The following is a 22616-nucleotide window of genomic DNA, read 5'->3' as shown; positions in this document are numbered from 1 at the left end:
GGAAGAGTGATCTAGGATCAGTATCTGTTTGGGTCATTTCTAAAAGTTAAACTTTTACACTCCCTTTCAATCACAGTTCTATCTACCAGGATCGCTAAAAGCAAAATCAAAATCAATGTGCATTTTTAAAGTGGGTCAATTTAATTCTTCACAATAAGTTGCTTCAAAAATAGGCTCCTAATTTCTTCTGCTGGGGGAAACTGGTAAATTGACAAAGATTAGAAAAATCCCTAACTTTTGAGATGTCCAGACTCCCCAGAGACACAGAGCTAAGTCAGAAGCTCCTTTCCAGGTCCCAATTCTGTTAGTGCTATGCACAACTTTGTACAGCTCCCTGGATCTCAGTTTCCTCGTTTTCACAAGGCAGATGTGCAAGTAGTGCACCCTTCTTTAAAGCCTCTAAACACGAAGCTAGCAAATCATAAACTCAATTCAGATGAGAGGCAGCAACTTGCTACCATGGCAAAAACCAAGAAACTGCAAGTCTCAGTTAATGACTCAATTTTAAGATAAGCTGTCTCTGAACATAGTAATGACACTCTCGAAAGATGAATGCTGAATAAAAAAATTAAGAATGCTGACTAATTTTCTGAGTCCTGCTCTACTTTCTCAAGATGGAACAGAGGGATGAGAGAAATTTAATGTTTACTACCTCCTTTTCCACTTTTTATGTAAATGTAAACTTGCTCAAAGTACATATGAGCTCAGCATAAATAAAACTACTAGAGAAGCAGAGTAAAATAAAACTTCTTTCAACTTCAATCCAGAAAAAAGAAAGAAACAGAAATCCAGGTTTCACATAAGCTTTACAGGCGTCATTTTTAAGAGCATGTCTACAGGTTTTCTAAAAAGTAGTCCTATGATTACATTTAACTTGCTGACGTGTGAATTTACTATACTGGGATACAAATACAACACATTTTTACATTTTTGTACTTAAGTGGACTTTAAAAGAATGAAGAACACAGTCATAAAAAAGAACACAATCATGTGCTTTGCAGCAGCATAGATGCAGCTGGAGGCCATTATCCTAAGCGAATTAACGGAGGCACAGAAAACCAACTACCGCATGTTCTCACTTGTAAGTGGGAGCTAGACACTGGGTACTCATGAACATAAAGATGGCAACGACATAATCTGGGGACTACCAGAAGAGAGGGACAAAGCAGGGCAGAAGTCTAAAAACTACCTATCAGGTACCATACTCACTAGCGAGGTGACAGGGTATCTTACTCCAAACCTCAGCATCATGCAATATACCCATGTAACAAAGCTGCACATGCATGCCCTGAATCTAAAATAAGAGTTGAAATTATTTAAAATAAATAGACCATATAGGGAAACACTTATTCATACAATTTATTTAATATATATTCATAAGTAAGGTGTGTGGTTTTTTGGCCATCTATGGTTTTGTTCTTAATGCTACTCTCATAAAATAGACTATACACACTGCAATCATTTTCTGAACTCTGAAACAACTGATGTAGTGTGGCAGATATTAAATCCTTAAAAGTTTGAACTGACCTCTCATAAGAAGTCATCTAAAAGTTGTAATGTCAGGGCGTGGTGGCTCAGGCCTGTAATCCCAGCATTTTGGGAGGCCAACGTGGGTGATCACTTGAGGTCAGGAGTTTGAGACTGGCCTGGCCAACATGATGAAACCCCGTCTCTACTAAAAAATACAGAAAAAATTAGTCGGGCGTGGTGGCACATGCCTGTAATCCCAACTATTCAGGAGGCGAAGGCTGGAGAAACACTTGAACCCAGGAGGTAGAGGTTACACTGAGCCAGAATTGTGCCACTGCACTCCAGCCTGAGCAACGGAGCAAGACTGTCTCAAAAAAAAAAAAAAAAAAAAGCTGTAATCAGACACCTGTTCCAATTCCTCTCTGTTCATGTATTCAATTTGTTGATTTGTTGAATGCCTGCCCTCTGCCAGAAATTGTATTAGATGTATTTCAGTTTCTATTTATTCTTGATTCAATTTGGAGTAATTATTTTGTCCCAGAGATTCAACAGTTTTATTGAGATATTCAAATTAGGTAAAGCTGTGCATGATCTCTCACAATTTTTGAATCTCCTCTACTTTTGATTTTTAATTATGTTTTCTCCCTTTACTTTTCTATTTAAAATTTGAAAATAAACATGTCATCCTTGAGCAGGGGCCATGCTAATCTTTTCTGTATTGTTCCCATTTTAGTATATTTGCTGCCAGAGCAAGCATTCCCTTTTCTTTTTGATAAGACGTGTCATATTTGTGTATTCCACTGCTTATATTTAAATAATTTGTCTTGAATATCTCAATTCTGTTTTCCTCTATTTTAAATATATTAGTTCCTGATCTCATTCTTATATGTTTAGTTTTCTTTTTCTAATTTCTTAATCCATTTTCATTTTTTAAGAATGAAAGTATCTACAACAATAAATTTATCTTTGATAATTATGAAAAAAATGGAAAAAAAGAGATGAAGAGAAAAAAGAAAACTAAAAGAACAGCCAACCAAAAATGTAGGAAAATGTTCAATAAAAGACAAGCTAACATTAACAACTCTGCCTAAATGAAGATCCAACGTTCAACTGAAATGATGTGGGCGGGGCAGCATCACACAGATCACTAACCACCTGGTTTGCAGCACCTTGGATTATTTAATCCTAAAGTTACAAATGAAATTTGTTGTCAATAATATGGACGTCTTATGTTTGTGCTACGCCAAACTGTAAAAAGCAAACCTGCCACAAAGTAGTGGAACTCAGCCTAAGGCAAAACACTTGGACTTCCAGAACTGATCCTGGCCTAAGAAATAAGATGCTAAGTAGAAGCATTCTATGCATTATTGTGTTTCCTAGAAAATTTTTTTAATTATATAACTTGTAGGTAACGAAACTGTTAAGGAAAAAAGTGTTGTTGCTGTTTTTTTTTTTTTTTTTTTTTTTTTTTTGAAACAAGGTCTCACTCTGTCATCCAGGTTGGTGTACAGTAGCTCAATCTTGGCTCACTGCAACCTCCGCCTCCTAGGCTCAAGCAATCCTCCCACCTCAGACAGGTATGGTCTCCTTGTCTATTCCCACCTTACTGCTTGCAAGTAGCTGGAACTACAGGCACCTGCCACTATGCCCACCTAATTTTTTTATAGAGACAGCGTTTCTCCATGTTGCCCAGCCTGGTCTTGAACTCCTGAGCTCAGGCGATCAGCCCACCTCGGCCTCTCAAAGTGGTGAGATTACAGGTGTAAGCCACTGCACCTGGCCTTAAAAATGATTTTTTATGGCACCTCTCTAACAAAGGTGATTTATCGAAAGAGTGCATTTACTATTCAATAGATGAATGAAGACTGAAGTTAAGAAAACCTAGATGCCAATTTCTCCAAACGGAAAATCTATTCATTTATTTCAAATCATTTATAGCTAATCGAGTTACATTCTTCAGGTTAATGGCCCTCATGTGTTTAATCCCTAAAGATCAGAACCCATTAGGGAAGGAAGCTGTTTTTAAATAGAGAGTGGTGAATAGGAAGAAAGTGCTATGTCAAAGGGTTGCAAGACACACTAAACCAGCACGAGAATGGTTCCAACTGTCTGCTTTCCAAATATAAGACTATGTTAACCCAAACCCAAAACTTAGTAGTAGTAGTATAAAATGTAACGTCTTATTGGCAAATCTTTGGGTAGAGAAAAATCCTTGTCTAAAATTTCTATTCCAATTTATAAGAAACTTCATTTTAGAAAAAAAATAGGGAAACCTACCACTGCTTAATTAAAGCCGTGCTGTTGTGTTCTCTAATTTCATTTTCTATTAGACTCTGCATTGTGAGACATAAATCTAATTTATTTACCAGTTCTGCTTCCCAGGGGGTAAAAAAAAATCTCAAAAAAAAATTTTTTTAAGAATAAAACCTATCTTCAACAGTTTATTAAAGCTTCTAGGCAAGGCATTCTATCCTGAGTTTGTGAGGCAAGAGATTTGTCTAATTCTCCGCTTAAGAAAATTAAGAGATACATCTGCTATAAAACTGTGCCTCCCAGCCCCTTTCCACAACAGCTTTGCTCACTGACAGTGCTGTAAGGATTCAAGACAAGGAGACCATGCCTGTCTGCAGGGATCTAGAACTGTTGCCTGGGCTTTTCAGGATGCCAACGCAGCATCCCTGTGATCCTGACATCTCGGTTCCTAGCTGCTATGACATGCTGCCACAGTTCCCAGGTCTCTTAACGAAAGTCAACTGAATAAGTGATTTTGAGAGGGAGAGGATGATGTTGTTCAGGCAATCTGAGATGCGGTTATAAATGTAAGACTGAAGCTAAAAGGGGGCTAGAAATATAATTTGGGGAGACAATAAATGTAAAAGGTGTAACTATCATGATAAATTTCCAGAGGAAAAATTATCCAAAAGGGAGAGAAGAAGGTGAAGATCTGATGTATGAAGACAGACAACAAACAGGCAGCACAAAGATAAAAGACCCCAAAGTGAATTAATCTCAGCTTAAGCACAGTGAAAAAGCTAATGGACTAAAGAAGAGGGAGAGGTCAACCATGTCAAATGTGACAGATGCTAAAGAGAAAGACTTAAAACCAGCTTTAAAAATTCAGCATATTATCTTTGTCAGGCATACTTTACATACACTAACCTATTTAATCCTGACAAGCAACTCTTTAAGGTAGGTACTATTATTCCCATTTTACAGATAACAAAATTGAAGCAGGGAGTTGAATAACTTGCCACAGGTCACATAGTTGTTGGTAAGTGGTGGAACCAGAATTCAACCCCAGCAGTCTGACTCCAGCAAGCTAGCCCTTGATCATCAACCACTTAGCCTCTTTAAAAAGCCAATAGGAGATCACTGTAAACCTTCAAGAGAGCAGCTTCAGGAAGCAATGGAAACAAAGGGAAAATAGTAAAGATTTCAGTGGATACTAACAAAGTGAAAGCAGCAAGTTTCAGAAAAGGAAAATAAGCGATTAGCAAGGTCAGAGGAAGGTTTTCTGGAAGAAGAGGGCCCTGAGCATGTCTGCAGCCTGAGTGGAAGAAAGTAGACGAAAGAGTGAATAATTTAAGGCACTAAAAGAACAACAGAAAGGAGGGAAATCCCTTTTATGGGCCGGACAGTTTAAGCAGAGGCTCTGAGGTACACAGAAGCAGTGCACAGCCAGGAAATGACAATCTACCCTGAGTGGAGATGGGTAGTAACAGAAGTTAGGAAGGTCCAAGTGGATGGAGAGAATGAGAGGTCATTGTGAGGATGAGACATAACTTTTAACAGCGGTGAGAAAGTTCCAGAAGTGGAAGGTTAGGGAGGTTGTGGTCTGCAGAGGTGCAAGGCAGAGCAGGCCGCAGCTATGCTGACACCCAAGGCATGGCCAGGCAGAGTGAGGACGAAAGACAAGAGCTGGACATCCTGGTGGTCAACAACGAGGACAGAGGTGGAGGACAAAGTGAAGGAGAACATTCAGAATTGAGCACTGATTGCCAAAATCTTCCAGGAATATAGAATCTTGGCGGGCATAGGTTTCTGAAGAGCAGGAGATGAATTAACATTTACTAAATGCTGACTTTGGTCAGGCACTGAGCTAAAGTCCACATATAAATATATATAAGTACACATAACATAATTATACTTCATTTAATTCTTACAACCACCTGGAGTTGGTTACCCAAAAAGGTATGCCCACATCCTAATTCCCAGAACTTGTGAATGTGACACTTGGAAAGGGGTCTTTGCAGATGTAATTAAACTAATGATTTTGAGACAAGGAGATCATCTTGGATTACCCAGATGACCCCTAATTCCAATGGCAAGTACTCTTCTAAGAGAAAAGCAGAAGAAGATTTCACACACGCTATCACAGACACACTAAGGCAATGTGAAGTCAGCAGCAGTGATGTGGCCACCAGCCAACACCAGGCACCTGAAGCTGAAAGTGGCAAGGAAGGATTTTCCCCAGAGTCCCGACTGTCCTGCCAACACCTTAATTTCAGACTTCTGGTCTCCATAACTCAGAAAATACACTTGGGGTTTCAAGCTGATGTGTGGAGTGCGTTAGGTTGACCCTAGGAAAATAACACACCACCCCATGACAGGTACAACTTTCTCCATGAGAAGATGAGAAAACAAACTCGGAAGAAAGTTAACATAGGTAGGATTAAAAACTCACAATTCAAGCACAAGCCTGAGTGACTCCAAGGGGAAGGGATTTGGAAGAAACATTGGTTCAAGGTCACAGAGGACAAGGAGGGACAAGAAAAAAGAAATCTTCATTGTAAAAAGTTATGAGGGAAGTGAAACTGCGAGCGATAAACCAGATTTCCTTTAATACAAAGAGGAGAAAACCAGAAAGGATCCTTAAAAGTTACAGAGGAGAAAATGATTTCCCATATTATCTACAGAACACAGGAAATAATACGGACAAAAGTAAAAATCTTAATACTCAATATTAACTACAGACATGTTGATCAGGTTATCTCTAAGAATTTCTAGGAATTCACAATGATCTTCTAAATATCTGTTTCAGATGCTGAAAAATTGTCTTCTTTCCACATCTAGCCTCTTGTTCAATAAATCCCCAAGAATTACTCATCCATGTGGATAAAGGAAAATATGTTATCTTCAGTAACAATGGTGTAACCCCAAGGTTAGGCCAGATTACATATGATGTATTATTCATACTAAACCTAGGACTAGGAAGATATTACTTGGATTAAAATTTAAAAATCACAAATGTCAAGGCTGTGCCAGGCTGTTTTCTTAAAAAAAAAAAAAAAAATTCTTTTATGTCAAAGTGCTTATTTGTGTAACCATGGTGACAATAATTCAAAACCAGGTATGGACTCAAGGAAATCTGCAATGCAAATTATTACTAACCTATAATATCCTTCCCTCTACTTTTCAAGTTATGAGCTGACTAATGAATACAGAGACTGCAAGAATTCTGTGTTCAGAGCCCCATTTTATCAAACAATAAATACAATGATCACACACAGATCTATTTCAGATCTTAGCTAACAACTCAAGCTTTACAGATACAAACACTAAAAATTAACAAGTAATTCTTTATAACAGGTGTCTTTATAACTTCCACTCCGCATATAAACAATTTTAAGTTATTTTTGGAGATCATTTGTGTTTGAACAGTGATCAAGGTTAAACATTTTTAAATAAAAACCTACTTTTCCAATGATCTTACTAAAAATGTTCAGGGGGTAAACATGCTTATCCACATGTGTTTATTGAGTGCCTACTGTTTACCAAGCAATGTCAAAAATTAAGGGGCCATTTGGCTTCCTCTATAAAGAACCAAGATCCAAAAACTGCCTAAAACATTAGAATGACTTTTGCAACAACCAGATCATTAGTTCAGCCTACTTTAACTTTAGTTGATAATTTGAAAAGTAGACTCTGAACCTAGTGATATGAAAACATTATCTAACAAAAGATAACCATCAGCCCTGTCATTTGCTAATGCACCGCGTAATTCACTTAAAATGACTATATAGGTTTTTTAAAGCATGACAGGAGCCCTATGAGAGTTATGAACCACACTAGGGAAAGTAGAATCAGGAGGAAATGAGGAAATCAGGGAAGGAAGAATGCAAGCAATTAAACAGATCTTCCAAATCTAATCAGGAAACTCACTTAATGATATTACAGACTAAAAAAGCAAGCCATAAATAAGCAGGCCCAGGAAATATTATAAAACTGTTGAAAGTTAGTGATGTCAGAGTATATAAGTGTATATATTGTATATATACACACATATATATATACACACACACATATTACTTATACATCTACATACACATGAGTATATAAGAAATCTGTCAAAATGAGAAAAATTGAAATGTGAACTATTTGAATATGTTTTATAATCATCTCCAATTTCCTTGTGTTTTCACAATTAAAATACCTTTCAGAATTCCAACTTAGTATTCGTGAAAGGAAAATGGGCCTAAAACAAGAATCAGAGAAGGGAACCGGGTAGGAAATGAATTTCAATGACTTCCAAAGCTTATTTTCAAATCAGTAAACAAGGCATCTTTTAATTCTCTACCTTTGGTCTCTTGATTCAAATGAAAATAATGTCCAACTTCTCTTCCTATGAGTCAAACTGAAAATTGCACTATAATTAGAAGTCATAATTTCTGAGCAATTAACTTATCAGGAAGGCTACATATGTAACAAGATTTCAGTAAAATCATATTAACATTAGCCTCAAATATATAAAAACAGGCCATAGTATTCAATCAAGATATCATTTTATAGTAACAAACTTCATATAGCTACTTAAATATACTACTGTAAAGATATTATAAAAAGACTTTTCTAGCCAAATGCTAGGAAATGTTTTGAAATTACTTCCACTGGGTAACCTATAATGCTATACAGTTTAATAAGTTTTATTGGTCTTAAGTGAATTATATCTTTCTAATAATTAAAAACACTAAATAACAAATTTAGGATGACCTAGGACCCAATCACCCAGTCACTGCAGACTCACAAAGGAACACACTTTTCTGGTTGGCCTAAATAACGTAACTGCCCATTTCTCTTCCGAAGGAAAAGTTGCTTCACCATGATAGCCATCTCTACTACCAGTAAAACATGATGTTATAAACAAGTTAATCAGGTTTTCAATAAGATTAGTTCTATGAAATATTAGTTCTATGAAACGATGTAAGATAATCAATTTAGAAAAGTATGTAGCACTATTTTTTCCCAACCATTTGGGGTATTTTTCAGAAACATTGTTCCCAGTGAGCAGAATCGTCTGAGTATGTGTTAAAAATGAATCAGAATCTTGCATGGTAAGACCTGGGAAATAAGCTTATTAAACCCTATCACCTCAAATAACCCTTAAAAACATATTTGAAAATTATTGTTTGTAGTAATTTTCTAAACATAACATTTGTAACAAGTAAAATAGTAGACCCTTCCAAATCAGTTTAACTTATATTAAATATATCTTCTTTTACATAGCTTTTGAATATACAATTCATTTAGACATAGGAGTATGTGTGTTTCGTGATTAATGAACATGTAACACAACAATTTGGTGAAGCCAAAGACTTTCACTAATTCAAGTAATTAACAATAAAAACAAAGATGCAAGCAAAAAGCCGTATTTATTATACTTCCAGAGGAAAAAAATAAAAATTAAGATTTGAAATTACTAACTATATTTTCCTAAACATTTTGCTCTGCTTCACAGCCAAAAATATAACTAGTGACATAAACATCCTTTAAGGTAACTCTCCTATTTCAAAGGAGGAGGGGTATTGCTGTATCTTAAACCAAACTTAGGTAAATTCTGCTAAGACCAAAACCAATTATGTCCACAGGCAGTCTGACAGTGAAACATAGCAAATCAAACTGGCCCAATACAAGACATAAATGCTGAAGAAAAACAGAATTGGGGTGCTACCTGAAAGTTTCCAATGGGCCCAAGATATGAGGTAAAAAATATCTCATTATAATTGAAGTAAATGCTTAATTTTCCAAAGGCATGTAAAAGACATATGGGTATCCTCGGAAAACCTACTCTCAATCTTCACTTGAATCGATCTTCAATTTGAATCACTGTATTATTTGTATATTATTCTGTTATTATCCTGAAAAAAGGCAGAATTTGATCAAATATACCTTTTAAACATTAAATCACTGTGTCCTTCAAGAATTAAAAAGGAAAAACCAAACATATTCAGAGGGACAAGGGGGAAAGGAGAAAAAAGGAAAGGAAAGAGGTGGGGACAGCCTGCTCTGCTTACCCTGGCAAACAAACAAACAAAAAAAGTGGTGACAAAATCCAGCTTGGGCCAAGGCAGCCAAAAAATGAAGTAGAAAAAGAATGCTGCAAACACACAGGCCTGAGGAACTCCCAAGGGCGACCTAGGAAACCCAAGCTCTGGAAAAATCACCTCCCACACATCTCACCTCAGCCTCCCCTCCCACCTCCACATTTCTACTTAAGACAAACATGAAAGGCAGGTTTGAAAGGGAAAAGTAGTCACAAAAGACAGTGTGGGTGCAGGGACAGGTGGAGGGGCAGGTCTGCCCCTTTGCAAAGTGAGCCAGGGTGCTGCAGTCTAACCACGCAGTGTAAACACAGCCCCAAGCAACAGAGTGTAACGGAATCCAAGAGGTCTGTCCAGGCTCCCAAGCAAAGCACCTTCACCAGGGTAATCACAGCCATAGCAGATAGTCATCTACCTCACCTGACAATGTGTAAGGAAAAGAGCACTTATAAGGCCACTTATTTCACTGACTGAAGGTCAGAAGATTGGTTTGTTTTTTTTTTCTCTTTACAATAAGCCTAAACTCTGCTTCATTGTCATTACCCTCACTGCTAACTTAGGCTATCCAAAAAATGTTTTGTCACTCATCTATACAGTATTCCTTCAAACTGAAGAAGAGAGAGCTCATATTATTTCTCCCAAATCTTCCATTTTCCAGGGCAAAAATGATCAGTTCCTTCAACTCAGGCACAGCAGAATGAGTCAGGAATCCTAAGGTGACATTTTAGCTCTTCCAACAATAACGTGTGACACTTTAGGCAGTGGCCATCTTCCTTCTCTCATTTCACAAACAAGGCTAACCCTACTGGCAGGGGGTGGGTTGCAGCAGGGAAGATGTAGATCTCCAAATATGAACAAGGCAGTGGGCTACCTTTGGGATTTTGCTTCTGGGGCTGCTCTGCCCATAGCTCTGGCTCCAGAAACACCAACGCTTCTGTGCCCAAGCTTCCCCTGGCCTTGGGCCCCTGGTCAGAGGGACAAATCCATGGGCTCTGAGGGTGAGAGGAAGAGCCACAGCTAGAACACCAGAGATGAGGCCCAAAAGGAAAAGTGCCCTAAGAAGCCTTGCAGGATAACCTGTGAGAAACAGGCTTTCCATAAGATGGATTAGGAAATTAACTACTGTGGATGACACTGTCTCAAAAGGAAAATGCATTCTGTTCCCAACCAAATTAAAAATAGTGTTTGGAATGCCTATTACATATGGATACTGCAAACCTAGGTTAGAAGTTTCTCTTCTAAAAGTAATCACAGACATGGCTATCTTTATCTTTAATAAATTTAAAGGCAGTAATGATAAGCACTGCTGCAGAAAAAACCCATTACTGCCTCATTGTGCCACATTAACAAACTTAAAATGTATTCATAAAAGGAAGGCTAAGGTGGAAAACAGCAGTTAGCATTGCCAGATTTCAATGAATCAAGTTTCTCTTCAATATTACCTAATTTCCCATAAGGCCACAGAATTTGGATTAGTGTACACTGAAAAGACACAGCTGAGTTACATATGCTACTCAGGAATAGCAATCTGACTGTGGAAACAATCTCTAGGAAGGCCAAATCATCTCTTGAGGGTGGAATGGACCTACTGACTCTTTTGTAACAAAGGCTAGTGAGAAGGGTAGCAATTCTCATGGGATACTTTCAAACTATACTTGGTCTTCCTCTGTATTCCAATTTAACCCCTGTGATTCCACGTTTCAGAGTAAGTAACACAGTGAGTCACTTCCAATTGCAGAAGTGAGTTTTATTACTCAGGTGTGTTGAAGGATAAGTAAATACCATTCACCTATATGATGAAGACAACAACCTCTCTCCTTGGTTGCAAGCCCCTATTTTAATCTGCCTACCTACTAATTCTTTCTGGATATCACACAGGGATCCCAACTCAATTTCTCTAAAATCAAAATAGCCCCCTAAAAACGTGCCTTTCTATACTCCCTATTAGTAGCTACCTGATTGTCTAAGCTAGAATCCAAGCCTCATCTTAAAGCTTTTCCTGTTTCTTCAAACCCACTATTCCCATCTATTCAACTCTGCCCTGATGCAACTACCAACCTCAATAGTTCTAATCTTCTATTGTCTATTGCCCCGTATAACCCATCCCTCATACTAGAAGGGTCACTCTAAAACAATGGACTGTATCATTTTCAAAACTTGATATTTCCTGCTACTCACAGGACAAAAATAACATGGGAACATGTGGCCAGTAAGGGAGGCCCGGGGAAAAGAGTTGCCCAATATCATGGCCCAAATCCAAATTCCTGAATTGGGCCATGTAGATCAGAATACTGGGTGTTCTGGGCACTGGGTGAAAGACCTTTGAAACAAAATCAGACTGTAACAGCTCCAAAGAACATAGCCAGGCCCAGTTGCCTGGGCAGGAGGCTAAGGGCTATGATAAGAAACCTGCAGGGCAACTAGCCACCTTCTGTGCCAGCCCAGGAAGAACCCCAGCCAAAATGGCAGAGGGACCCTGAGCAAAGGACCTAAGACACCTCTCCCAACATACATGCTTGCACACAGGACCCACACCTTGACCACACATCACCATCACCTCCACCATTCCCAGCTGGGCACATACCCCAGGGAGGCCCAAATAACAAAGCACCTGCCAGATAATTCCTCCAAGGGCCCAGAGGAAGTTAGCCCAAAGTGGCCCAACCAGATTTCACCTCTACCCAGGGAACAAAACAGCACGTCAGTGTGTATAGGAAAGGTCAGGACTTTTGGTGAGTCAAATGGACAGTGAAATCCCCACTCCCAGGGAAGTTATGCAATCTCCTCCCATTACATTACCCACTGATAGAGGCACTATCAATTTATTTTGTAATCATAGACAGCTTTGATAAAGCTGTGTGAACAAAAACCAGTCTCTCTCTGCCAGGAATTTTAGAGACCTCAAGCACCTGAACACCAGGGTTGGGCACTGGAGGCCCAGAGACCTTCCATAACTGGGCCTATGTGCCACTAAGCAGTAGCTAGATGGAGCTACTCCCATTTTCTAGAATCTTTCTTTGCTCATGCTGCTCTCTCTGACTAGGATCTCTTTGCTAAGGCCAGATAAATGTTATGTATCCCATTTCAACCACTTTCTCCTCTGGAAATCCTTAACCAGCCCTCACTCCCCACCACATGCCTTCCGGTTTATGGAGCTCATACCATTGTACTACGAGGGAAGAAACTTGAGTTTTAGTCATCTGCCTTCCATACGTCAAATAACGCACAGCCTTTCTTGGGTGGACCACTCTTATTTGTTGAATGAACTTATAAGTCAGCTCATATTTGATATGACAGCAAGAAAATGAAGTTATATTGGAAGTTATATGGAAAGAGGTTTCCTATTAAGTGCAATTCTATTCTCAATCCAGCCAAGCCAAAACAACTGCACTCATCTTTTTGCAGTTACACACAAAGGTAGACTCAGAACAAGAAACAATTTATGGCTCCGGCCTCTACTGGGTGGGCTGGAGCAATTTGTCCATGGACTTCCTATGGTGTGGTGAGGTGGCAGGTGTCTGCCATCCAGCTTCTTCGGTACTAAGGTTTATAATGTAAAGACTATCCCTGTGTTTCCTATATCCATTAGACACTTCAAGAAAAATGTTTCCTTGAAAATAATGAGCTTTGAGTTCTATGGAACTCACTATAGTTGAAGACTCAAATAGTCCAGAAATGCTGAGCAACATCTGAAAACACTGGAAACTAAACAGGTTATGCTGCCTACAACTGTGTGGTGTATTTGCTCAGGATGGCAAAGAGGAGGAACTAAAGTGATGGAAGATCTGCCTGGGAAGAAGGCCCATGACATCCACAGGTCTCAGGTCAGAAAAGAAGTAGGGAAACAGAATTAAAGTCTACCAAACAGGTTGCTATGGTAGGATTAATAGGAACGTCTTAACAGAGGAGATTTGAATCGTTTATTTAGGGCACATAAAAAGTACTCATACAACATACATTTTAGTCATAAACACATTTTGCTCCAATATGTAATTCAGGCTAACGTATGAATTACTTTCTTGAAGTTATTATTTCAAGAAAAATCTATGTACATTGAATAAAAACTAGTTCTAAGAACCTAATGACTTTTGGATATGCCTCATAAATAAGAAATCTGTGACGAAATCGGAAGTACGCATAAAACATTTCTGCTGCATACCAAAGCACTTGTGCAACTGATTGCTGCAGCAGGAACTCAACAAGCCACATTTTTCATGGAACATCATCTTTACTTGAAAGAACAACTGAAAAACTATGGTTATTTAAACTTGTGTACCTGACCTACATTTTCTCCAAAATGAGCAAAGTGAGCCTGACACATCAAGAAAAACTGACTGTATTTGCTGCCAACGATAAAATTCAAACTTTCAAGCAAAAATTTGAATTTTAGAAAACTGCTTCCCAATACTTAAAGATACAAAAGATTTAAAAAAGAGGGTTTTTGTTTTTTTGTTTTTGGCTAAATGGTACAGGGTTTGGGAAATAGATTCAGCTTGACAAGTTCACAGCGTAAGTTTTTGGTTTGCACTCTTCTAACTGGCTTTAATAACTTCTTTTATTATCACTTACATTACCTACAAAAACAGAGTAGGTTAAGCCATGTCAATCTAATTGCCTAAAAGACATTTGCCAAAATTTTTACATTGTATCAGTGACTGTTCTATGGCAAACATTAAGCATTTGAAGAAAAATCTATCAGTATTTTCACACAAATTGAATTAAGAATCTACAAATAATATACTGACACACTAACTTCAAAAAAAAAAAAAGGATGACTAGAATTTTGATTTCCTTTGGTTAGCTTTTTGAGTAACATAACTTCAACATGTTACTCATAATACTAAGAATGTGGGAAAATTGTTATCTAAGTGTGAAAAAAAAATCTTTTTCACCAAAATCTTTCAAAGTTAAATTCTTAATAACATATCCCAAAGAGGTCCAACTTTTGAAGAGTTACTAGAGAAAGTAAAACAATGCTACAGAATGACTAGTTAATGTATAAGACTCCAAAATGGCAAAAAATAAAGCCCTTGTTGAATATCTTAGATAATATCAAATCCACTAAGCTATCATTGTCATTAGTACTACAGGCTTCAAGGAGTAGGTTTTTTATGAGGTTTTGTTTATTTCTGGCCTAAAGGAAAACTGCAATAATGTTAAAATATTCTTCAAACTTTACCCTACAAACTCTATGTTAGGACACATCAACGTTTCAACAATCCATTTCTTCTCAAACATCATCACCTGGTTTATACATCTCACTGACCCAAAAATTTATTAAAGAAAAAGTCTCATAGTAATTTTAAGAAATGAAGCAGTCTGCATGAGGTTTCCATCTTCCCTTCCTGCTGCAATTCATTACAATAATCTACTACACTCAAGACAATGCCCTGATAATTCTCACAATTCTGCAAGCGTTTTCACTCTGTAAGGGGCATTACATTTGTAGCTAACTCGGCACAAACAGCACTGGTTCAAACGACTATTCGTGTGTAAGGAGAAATGAGAGAAGATGCTCACTGTTACTAAGTAATTGAACATTAAATACATAGTAGCCAGAAAAAACTCAGAAAATGTTTTGGAAATATGACGTATTTTAATATTCATGTGGGTTCCTATTTCTCATTCCCTAGAATTAACGCCGCATTAGCTCCTTTTCAGCAAAAGGGGGAAGAGGAATTCGTATATTCAATAAAGAAGTTAATTCAAGTAGATTTTTACAAAAGTGTGTTTTGCACCAAAGGCCAAAAAATGATACAACAGGTTAACAGTTTAATCTACAAGTCCCTTAATAATGGTTATTTCAATCACTATTTTCTCAGAAGTCATCCTAACAGGTAGCAAAGGCAACCTACCCTTGAAAATCAGACCCAAGCAACTAAAATAATGAGGCATTGTTTTTACAAGACAACTCATTGCCTTAAAATTCCAGAAGTATGGCACAAATGTCCACTGACCCCATTCTAAAAAAGCGACACAAGACCCTAGCATACATACACTGTTGGGACTCAATCAGATTCCCTGCTGTTGGCTCCTCCATATTTTTACAACCAATTCTTATACCCGAGGGTGTTTGAATAAAACTACAATTAAGCACTGAGTTTAGGCTTAAAGACTTAACATTAAATGGATAAAGCTGTTATGAACACTCAAGAAAGCGACTAGGGCATCCCAGGCCATCACACTAATTTTTGCTATGTCTACTTAATGCAATCTTTTAAGCTATTAACAAACATACATTGACCAAATGCATGCATTAACAAAACTCACATACCAAAGCCATGCTCTGAAGCAGTTTGACACGTCTGAAATAACATTTCAAACTAAACGCTTTTTGCGGCCCCTTGTTTAAACAGCTTCCAAATCCCAGAAGTAACATCCTTAACAGCCTGCGCTGCCTGTGATGTGACCAGGATAAGCGAGGGTGTGTCTCGGTGCTTACCGATGCCCGGGGCCACATAGATGAAGTACAGACAGGACGAAGAGAGGGAGAAGAAGAAGATGAAGGCGAGGAGGGAGCGATTGGAAACCCGCATCATCCGCCTGAGCACAGACATCTTCCTCTTCCCGGCAAGCAGCCCAGGCTGCGCTCTTAGGCCGGACTCGGGGCCACTGTCAAGGCCCTAAACTTCCATAAATGTGCTAAGAACCCCGACACTGCAGCGGGGTCCAAGCGGGGAGGCTCTGGGGACAGGGACCGAGCGGAAAGGAGGCAATGGGAAGGAGCGGATGGAATGAATGGGAGGCCCGACAGTCCGGGGAGGGGAGGCGCGGAGGCGGAGAAGGGAGAAGGGACGGGGGGATCCGAGGAGGCCTGGGAAGGGCAAGGTGGCGCGTTTTCTCCGCCAGGCAGCTGCGGGAGGAGGGGCTGCAGGTGCGGAGAGGCGCAGGCTGTGCGCCGCGGCGCCCCTGCGGAGAGGAGCAGAGAACTGCAGCACGCCCGGCTCCGCTGCCCGTGCCCGGTGGGGTCCAGCCGCGAAGCCCCGCGCTCAGGGTCCCGACCGCCCGCGTCCTCTCCGCAGGCCTGCGCCGCCTCCTGCTCCGGGCCGCGGCGTCTCGTGCCTGCGCGGGGCTAGCGTGGGCGCCGGGGCCGCAACCGGCGCGCGCGACGCGAGGGGGCCCGCGGGGGCCCTGGGGGCCGAGGAGCCGGGCGCTCGCCTGCACTGAGCCGCCTCCTCCTCATGCCGCGCCGGGCCCCGGCGCCCCACGGCCGCCGCGGGAGCTGAGCGCAGGCCAGGGCGGCGTCCCGGCCAGCGGCGAACGCGCTCCGACTGCGGCCGCCGCCAGCTGCCTGCCCGGCCGCAAGGGCGGCAGCGGCATTACCGCCGCCCGCCCGGGGTGAGGCGCCCGCGCCGGGCCCGCGGACACAAGGCGATGAGCGACCGGGCGACGCGCGCTGCGGACAGAGCCAGGGAGCCCGAAGAACAGGAGGCCGAGCGCCGTCGGAGCCGCGTCTAGTTGGAGAAAGAGGCGGACGTGAAAGGGCAGGGAAGCTGCGGAGGAAAACCGGGACCGGCAGGCGCGTCCGGAGACCCCCGCGGGCTCCGCGCGCTCGCTGGGAACTCAGCAGGCGGCGCTGCGCCGGGCCGAGGAAATCTAGAGGCCCCCGCCCTCCCCGCGCCCGAAACACCGTGCGTCCTGATAGGCCGGCGCCAAGCAGCCCCCTCCCCGCGCCGGCCGCACCGGGGCCCCGCCGCCTCCTGCGTCACCGCAGCCCCCTCCCGCCCGGGGACCCCGCAGTGGCCGCGCGGGTGGAGGCTGAGGGACGCCTTGCAAGCCTCGCATACATTCTGCCCTGCGGGTACATAATGAAGGTTGATGTACCCGAAAGGGAATGGGCATCTCCAAAAGAGGACTTCGCTGGTATTTCCTTCCAAAATCCTCCCTCGGGGAACAAGGTGTATTTCCGACCTGGATTAATGCATCCCCCCAAATCCCCCTCCACCTTCTTGGAAGAAACAGTGTCAGGATGTGGCCCGGGCCTATGTGCATCTCTTATATTCGGACTTGCCTTCATTGTTGAAGGTGAATCCTGGGTCGTCCTCGCTGTATTTAGGCGGGGCTGAGAAGACTTCTGGGCAGCCGGTTAGGCCCTTGAGGGCCTCAGCGCCATCTAGCTTCGGTAGGGTGGCTTCATCCACCTCCTAGGCCGTGGTCTACCCTTTGTTCAAATGTTTCTTACTGCTTGCTGAATTTTTCCAGGTCCTTAGCTGTATCACATTGGTCAAACGTGTGTGCGCAGGTGTTTCCTTTTCAACTAATCAGGAAGTGGCGGGATGCCCTACTGCCATTATTTGTTCAGTATTTCCAGATGGAACTGTCGTTGATAGCCAACAAATTTGGCCCGTTTTTATCAGGATGTCCATGCCCTAGATCGTCTTTGAGATAGTGCAATGTGGAGCCTGAAACACCTACTTCGTAAATCCAAGCCTTTCATTAATATAAGCTGTGAGACCTGTGGAAGCTAGTACTTTGTGTGAGCCTGTTTTCTCCACCCTCAAACAGTAGATATAATACCCCCTAGCAAGGCTGTGAGATTCAATGGGTAACTGTGTGTAATGCTAAGCATGGTGTCTGGTAAGAGATTCTTTTATATCCCATTAGTTCACTAGGTGGAATCACCAAGTTCAAATTCATTGTTTAATATTTTGTTTGTTGGAGTACTTACAAGTTCCTCAACTTCTCTGGCTAATTTAATATTTAATGCAAAAGGTAATGACACTATAACATTTTTAGATGCTTAAGGGAAATTCGAAATGCAAAGTGGAACAACATTAAATAACAGGAAACTCACTTGTAAAATAAAGAAAAACAAAACCTATGCTAGCCACATAAGTCCATGAATGCTGAGGAAGCAAAAATTGTGGTATTCCTCTCTCCAGTCTCACTGACGCTTCATTTCTCTTTATCTGCATCAGTTCAACTGGTTGTTTATAATCTAATGCTACCATACCACTAGTCAAAAGAGAGTTCCGTATCTTTGCTGACCTAGTGGTAGACGGATCTTCTCAGGCAAGGTTGACTTTTTCTTAGTTTCTTTTATTTCTTTTTTTGAGACGCAGTCTCGCTCAGTCACTAGGCTGGAGTACAGTGTCGTAATCTCAGCTCACTGCAACCTCTGCCTCCCAGGTTCAAGCTATACTTCTGCCTCAGCCTTCCAAGTAGCTGGAACTACAGGCACGTGCCACCACGCCCAGCTAATTATGTACTTTTAGTACAAACAGCGTTTCACCATATTAGCCAGGATAGTCTCAATCCACCTGCCTTGGCCTCCCAGAGTGCTGGGATTACAGGCGTGAGCCACTGCACGTGGCCAAGGTTGGCTTTTTCAAAGGAAAGGTTACTATAAAACTGAGAGAGAAGTGTTAACATTATAGAATTTGATTATTCGTCTTTTTTTAAGAAATCTGAAGACTGTACAGCTGAACCTAGCTGGCATAAATGACTGCTATCCGTATCTCTGCTGATTTTAACCCTATCTCTTGATTTATCTTGTTCATCAACTGCCCCTATGGTACTTGTTAAGACTGATAAGCTCTCCTCAGGAGTAGACTTCATCTGTTGTACCAGAAAACAAGCCTAGTAGGTGCAGCCATTATTTCGAGGATTAAATGAATGAATGCCTGTAAAGAGCATGGGAGAGGCTGGTACATGGTAAGTACTATTTGAGTACTTGTAAAATTTATTTTTAGAAATCTCTTCTTTCACTCTCTGCCCACAGTAACAAATGATGGTTTTCTCTTTCTGTTTAAACACCAACTTTCCTAGTGGGTCACCCATTAAGTCTGTCTCTAATAGCCTGAGGGATGCCTCAGGGTCTCAGCTTATGTTTAAAACAGAGATAGATTAAATATTCAGTGCACAAGAAATGCTAACTGAGCCTTTCCAAACCCACAATACCAACTGATACTTCCTCAGGAGCCAAGTAAGCCCCATAACAAGAATGACCTTGCAGAAATCTAAGTCTATTTTTTAATGCCATCCAGAAGAACTTAATCCTATAATAGTAAGACATAACTTACAACAGTAAGACAGAAATAAATTTTATTTAATGGCTTTGTTCTAAATTTATTACAACCAAGTATTCCTTTTATTCTGTCCACTAGAGACACCATGCTCTTAAATATTTGGGCATCAAACTGAATAAATGAAATCATAATTAATGGTTTTCTAGTTGTATTAATAAGAAGTATACACAGAAATTGCAATTAAAACAAAAAAGGAAAATATACTTGTTAATGAGATGGATGACATTTTACTTGGTCTGTGCTGTCTGAGTGAGGATGAACAATATACACTGTTTTGAATTTGCTCCCAAGCATGGTAAGATAAAAATATCTAATTTTTTTCTGTGAATTAAGGGGGAAAAGAAATGAAAGAAAATAGCATATAGGATCTCACTTTTATGGTAGCTAAAGATTCAGATCTTCGTGTTACAATTACCAATTAAAAATAGTAATTATATCTGTTTAAATGTATGGTCTTAGCATCTGAGACCCAGCTAAAGAAAATTATTAGTTTTATGAATTATGCTTAGACAATTGTATTTGTATTTATATAATTGTGGATCATATAAAAGACATTGGCATGATTCATAAAATGGAATATTTATATACATATGAGTATATACATACATATATATATATAATTCCAAAGTGTTGTGGTACAGGTACTTCTCATAAATAAAAATTTGTGTGATTAATATGGTCAGATCTCTACTGAGAAAAAAGATATTGGTCCCTGTATCTTATTTAGATTATATAAAAGAAATTTTAAATAAGTCTTACATTTAAGAACAAATATGATCACTGTAAAGCCAAATTTTAATACTTCTCAATATATGAAATAATATAGAATGGACGATAATTCTGTATTGTAGTTAAACTTTTAAAAGAAAACCACAGTAGTGGTAAGAGCCCTACTTCAGCATTTGACCCAAATTTCTTACTAATCTCAAAGTGCCTGAACTCTTTTATCTTAGATCCATGATCATTCTTTCATATCATACAAACATCCTAGCATTTTCAAGCCTTCCAATCGCTTTGATATCATTTTCACAACATCCCTTTGGGTTTGGTATGGTAAGTATTATGTTTTTTTTTGAGATGGGAAAACTAAAGTGCAGGAGGTAAAACACCTGGCCTGAGGTCACATAGTGTAAACGTAGCAGAGCTGGAAAGAAAGCCAAGATGCTATCAGCCTAGTTCAGTGACTTTCCTAAAAACCACACCAGCTCTTATCTTCACACAGATTGCTTTGCCTATCAGGGTAAGTGTATTATTCATGTGTTTTTTCATTTTTTAAGAAATAAATATATGTAATCCATCTTTCAAACTTTCTTTACCAATTTTGCCTTAGACATCTCTGCGAAGAAACTGTATAAAATATACTACATGGTACACTGACAGGGAAAAAAGTGGTACATAAAGTAAAGGTCCCACTATGTAGTCCTTGCCTGTCATCAGTTGGTAAGTCAAAACGAGAAAATGGATGGTGTTAGCTTTATTCATTCTTTTTCTCAGCTTAATGCCAGGTTTATTCAGTAGATTGCTGGTTTTACCTTACAGGGAATCTGAGCTGCCAACCAAAAGCCACTGACTGACCTCAGACTCAAGACCAGCAAATCCTAGGCTGACTGGAAAAAGAAGCCAGTCCAATGGAAATGAGAATTTGTTCAGAAAACTATGGGGTTGGAAAGTGGGGGTGCAGACAATGAGAAGCAAAGATAGAAGACTGAGAGTTAGTCCAAGATGGGCAGATCACAAGGTCAAGAGATCAAGACCATCCTGGCCAACATGATGAAACTCTGTCTCTACTAAAAATACAAAAATTAGCTGGGCATGGTGGCGGGTACCTGTAGTCCCAGCTACTTGGGAGGTTGAGGCAGGAAAATCACTTAAAACCGGGAGGCAGAGGTTGCAGTGAGCTGAGATGTGCCACTGCACTCCAGCCTGGCAATGGAGCAAGACTCTGGCTCAAAAAAAAAAAAAAAAAAAGTCCAGTCACACAACATGGTGCCCAGTACCTTCCATGGTAAGGGATGATACTTAAGCACTCACCAGGGTAAATAGAAGAGGCTGGGCCAAGCGCAGTGGCTCATGCCTGTAATCCCAGCACTTTTGGAGGCTAAGGTGGCCAGATCACGAGGTCAGGAATTCAAGACCAGCCTGGTCAATATGGTGAAAATGTGTCTCTACTAAAAATATAAAAAATTAGCCAGGCGTGGCAGTCCACGCCTGTAGTCTCAGCTACTTGGGAGGCTGAGGCAGGAGAATCGCTTGAACCCAGGAGACAGAGGTTGCAGTGAGCTGAGATCATGCCACTGCACTCTAGCCTGGGCAACAGAATGAGACTCCATCTCAAAAAAAGAAAAAAAAAGAAGAGCTGCCTTCACCTGCCTGAGGCTTTAGCTGTCTGGGTCCCAGGCAGCCCCCTGAAAGTTGAGGGAAATCAATCTTGGCATGTATGTAAACCAGACACGCAGGATACCTTAGGTATTGTGCACACCAGCTGGGCAACTCAGTCCTAGAGAGAAAGTTCATAAGCTTGGCTATTGAACAGACAACACAATATCCATAATACTGGATCTTCCTTGAATTCTCCACAGTGTTACTCCTGAGACTCTCAAGAGATACCTTTCTTGTTGACACATGTATCTTTATTAAAAGGAAAAAAGAATTATTACTTGACACAGTTCAGAAGAATTAACATATTATGGCCAAAATAGCCTACCTTCAGTCATTTAATGTTTTAAGAGTTTTGTGTTTGTTTTATTGAGATGGACTCTCACTCTGTTGCACAGGCTGGAGTACGATGGTGTGATCTTGG

General features: G+C 40.4%; 2 protein-coding genes and 1 pseudogene across 3 annotated transcripts in view; 1 reads left to right on the top strand and 2 right to left on the bottom strand.

The window, feature by feature from the left end:
• The window catches only part of B4GALT6 (beta-1,4-galactosyltransferase 6), a 61055-nt gene extending 44029 nt beyond the window's left edge, over positions 1-17026 (bottom strand). For both annotated transcript variants that reach the window (XM_032293112.1, XM_032293113.1), the window contains exon 1: positions 16231-17026. In XM_032293112.1, the coding sequence (XP_032149003.1) occupies positions 16231-16345 (115 nt within the window). In that variant the 5' untranslated portion in view covers positions 16346-17026. The remainder of the gene's footprint in view (positions 1-16230) is intronic.
• Positions 2131-2223, bottom strand: LOC116561636 (annotated as a pseudogene).
• LOC116561333 (translation initiation factor IF-2-like) lies at positions 16527-18697 on the top strand. Its single transcript, XM_032293095.1, has 2 exons — positions 16527-16925; positions 17021-18697. The coding sequence occupies exons 1-2, from the start codon at positions 16527-16529 to the stop codon at positions 17852-17854; spliced, it is 1233 nt and encodes a 410-aa protein (XP_032148986.1). The 3' UTR covers positions 17855-18697.
• Positions 18698-22616: the final 3919 nt, after the last annotated feature.

This window comes from Sapajus apella, unplaced genomic scaffold, assembly GCF_009761245.1.
Source record: "Sapajus apella isolate SASKATOON/1434 unplaced genomic scaffold, GSC_monkey_1.0 scaffold29, whole genome shotgun sequence".
Taxonomy (NCBI): Eukaryota; Metazoa; Chordata; class Mammalia; order Primates; family Cebidae; genus Sapajus; species Sapajus apella.
This window is presented reverse-complemented; position numbering and strand designations above follow the sequence as displayed.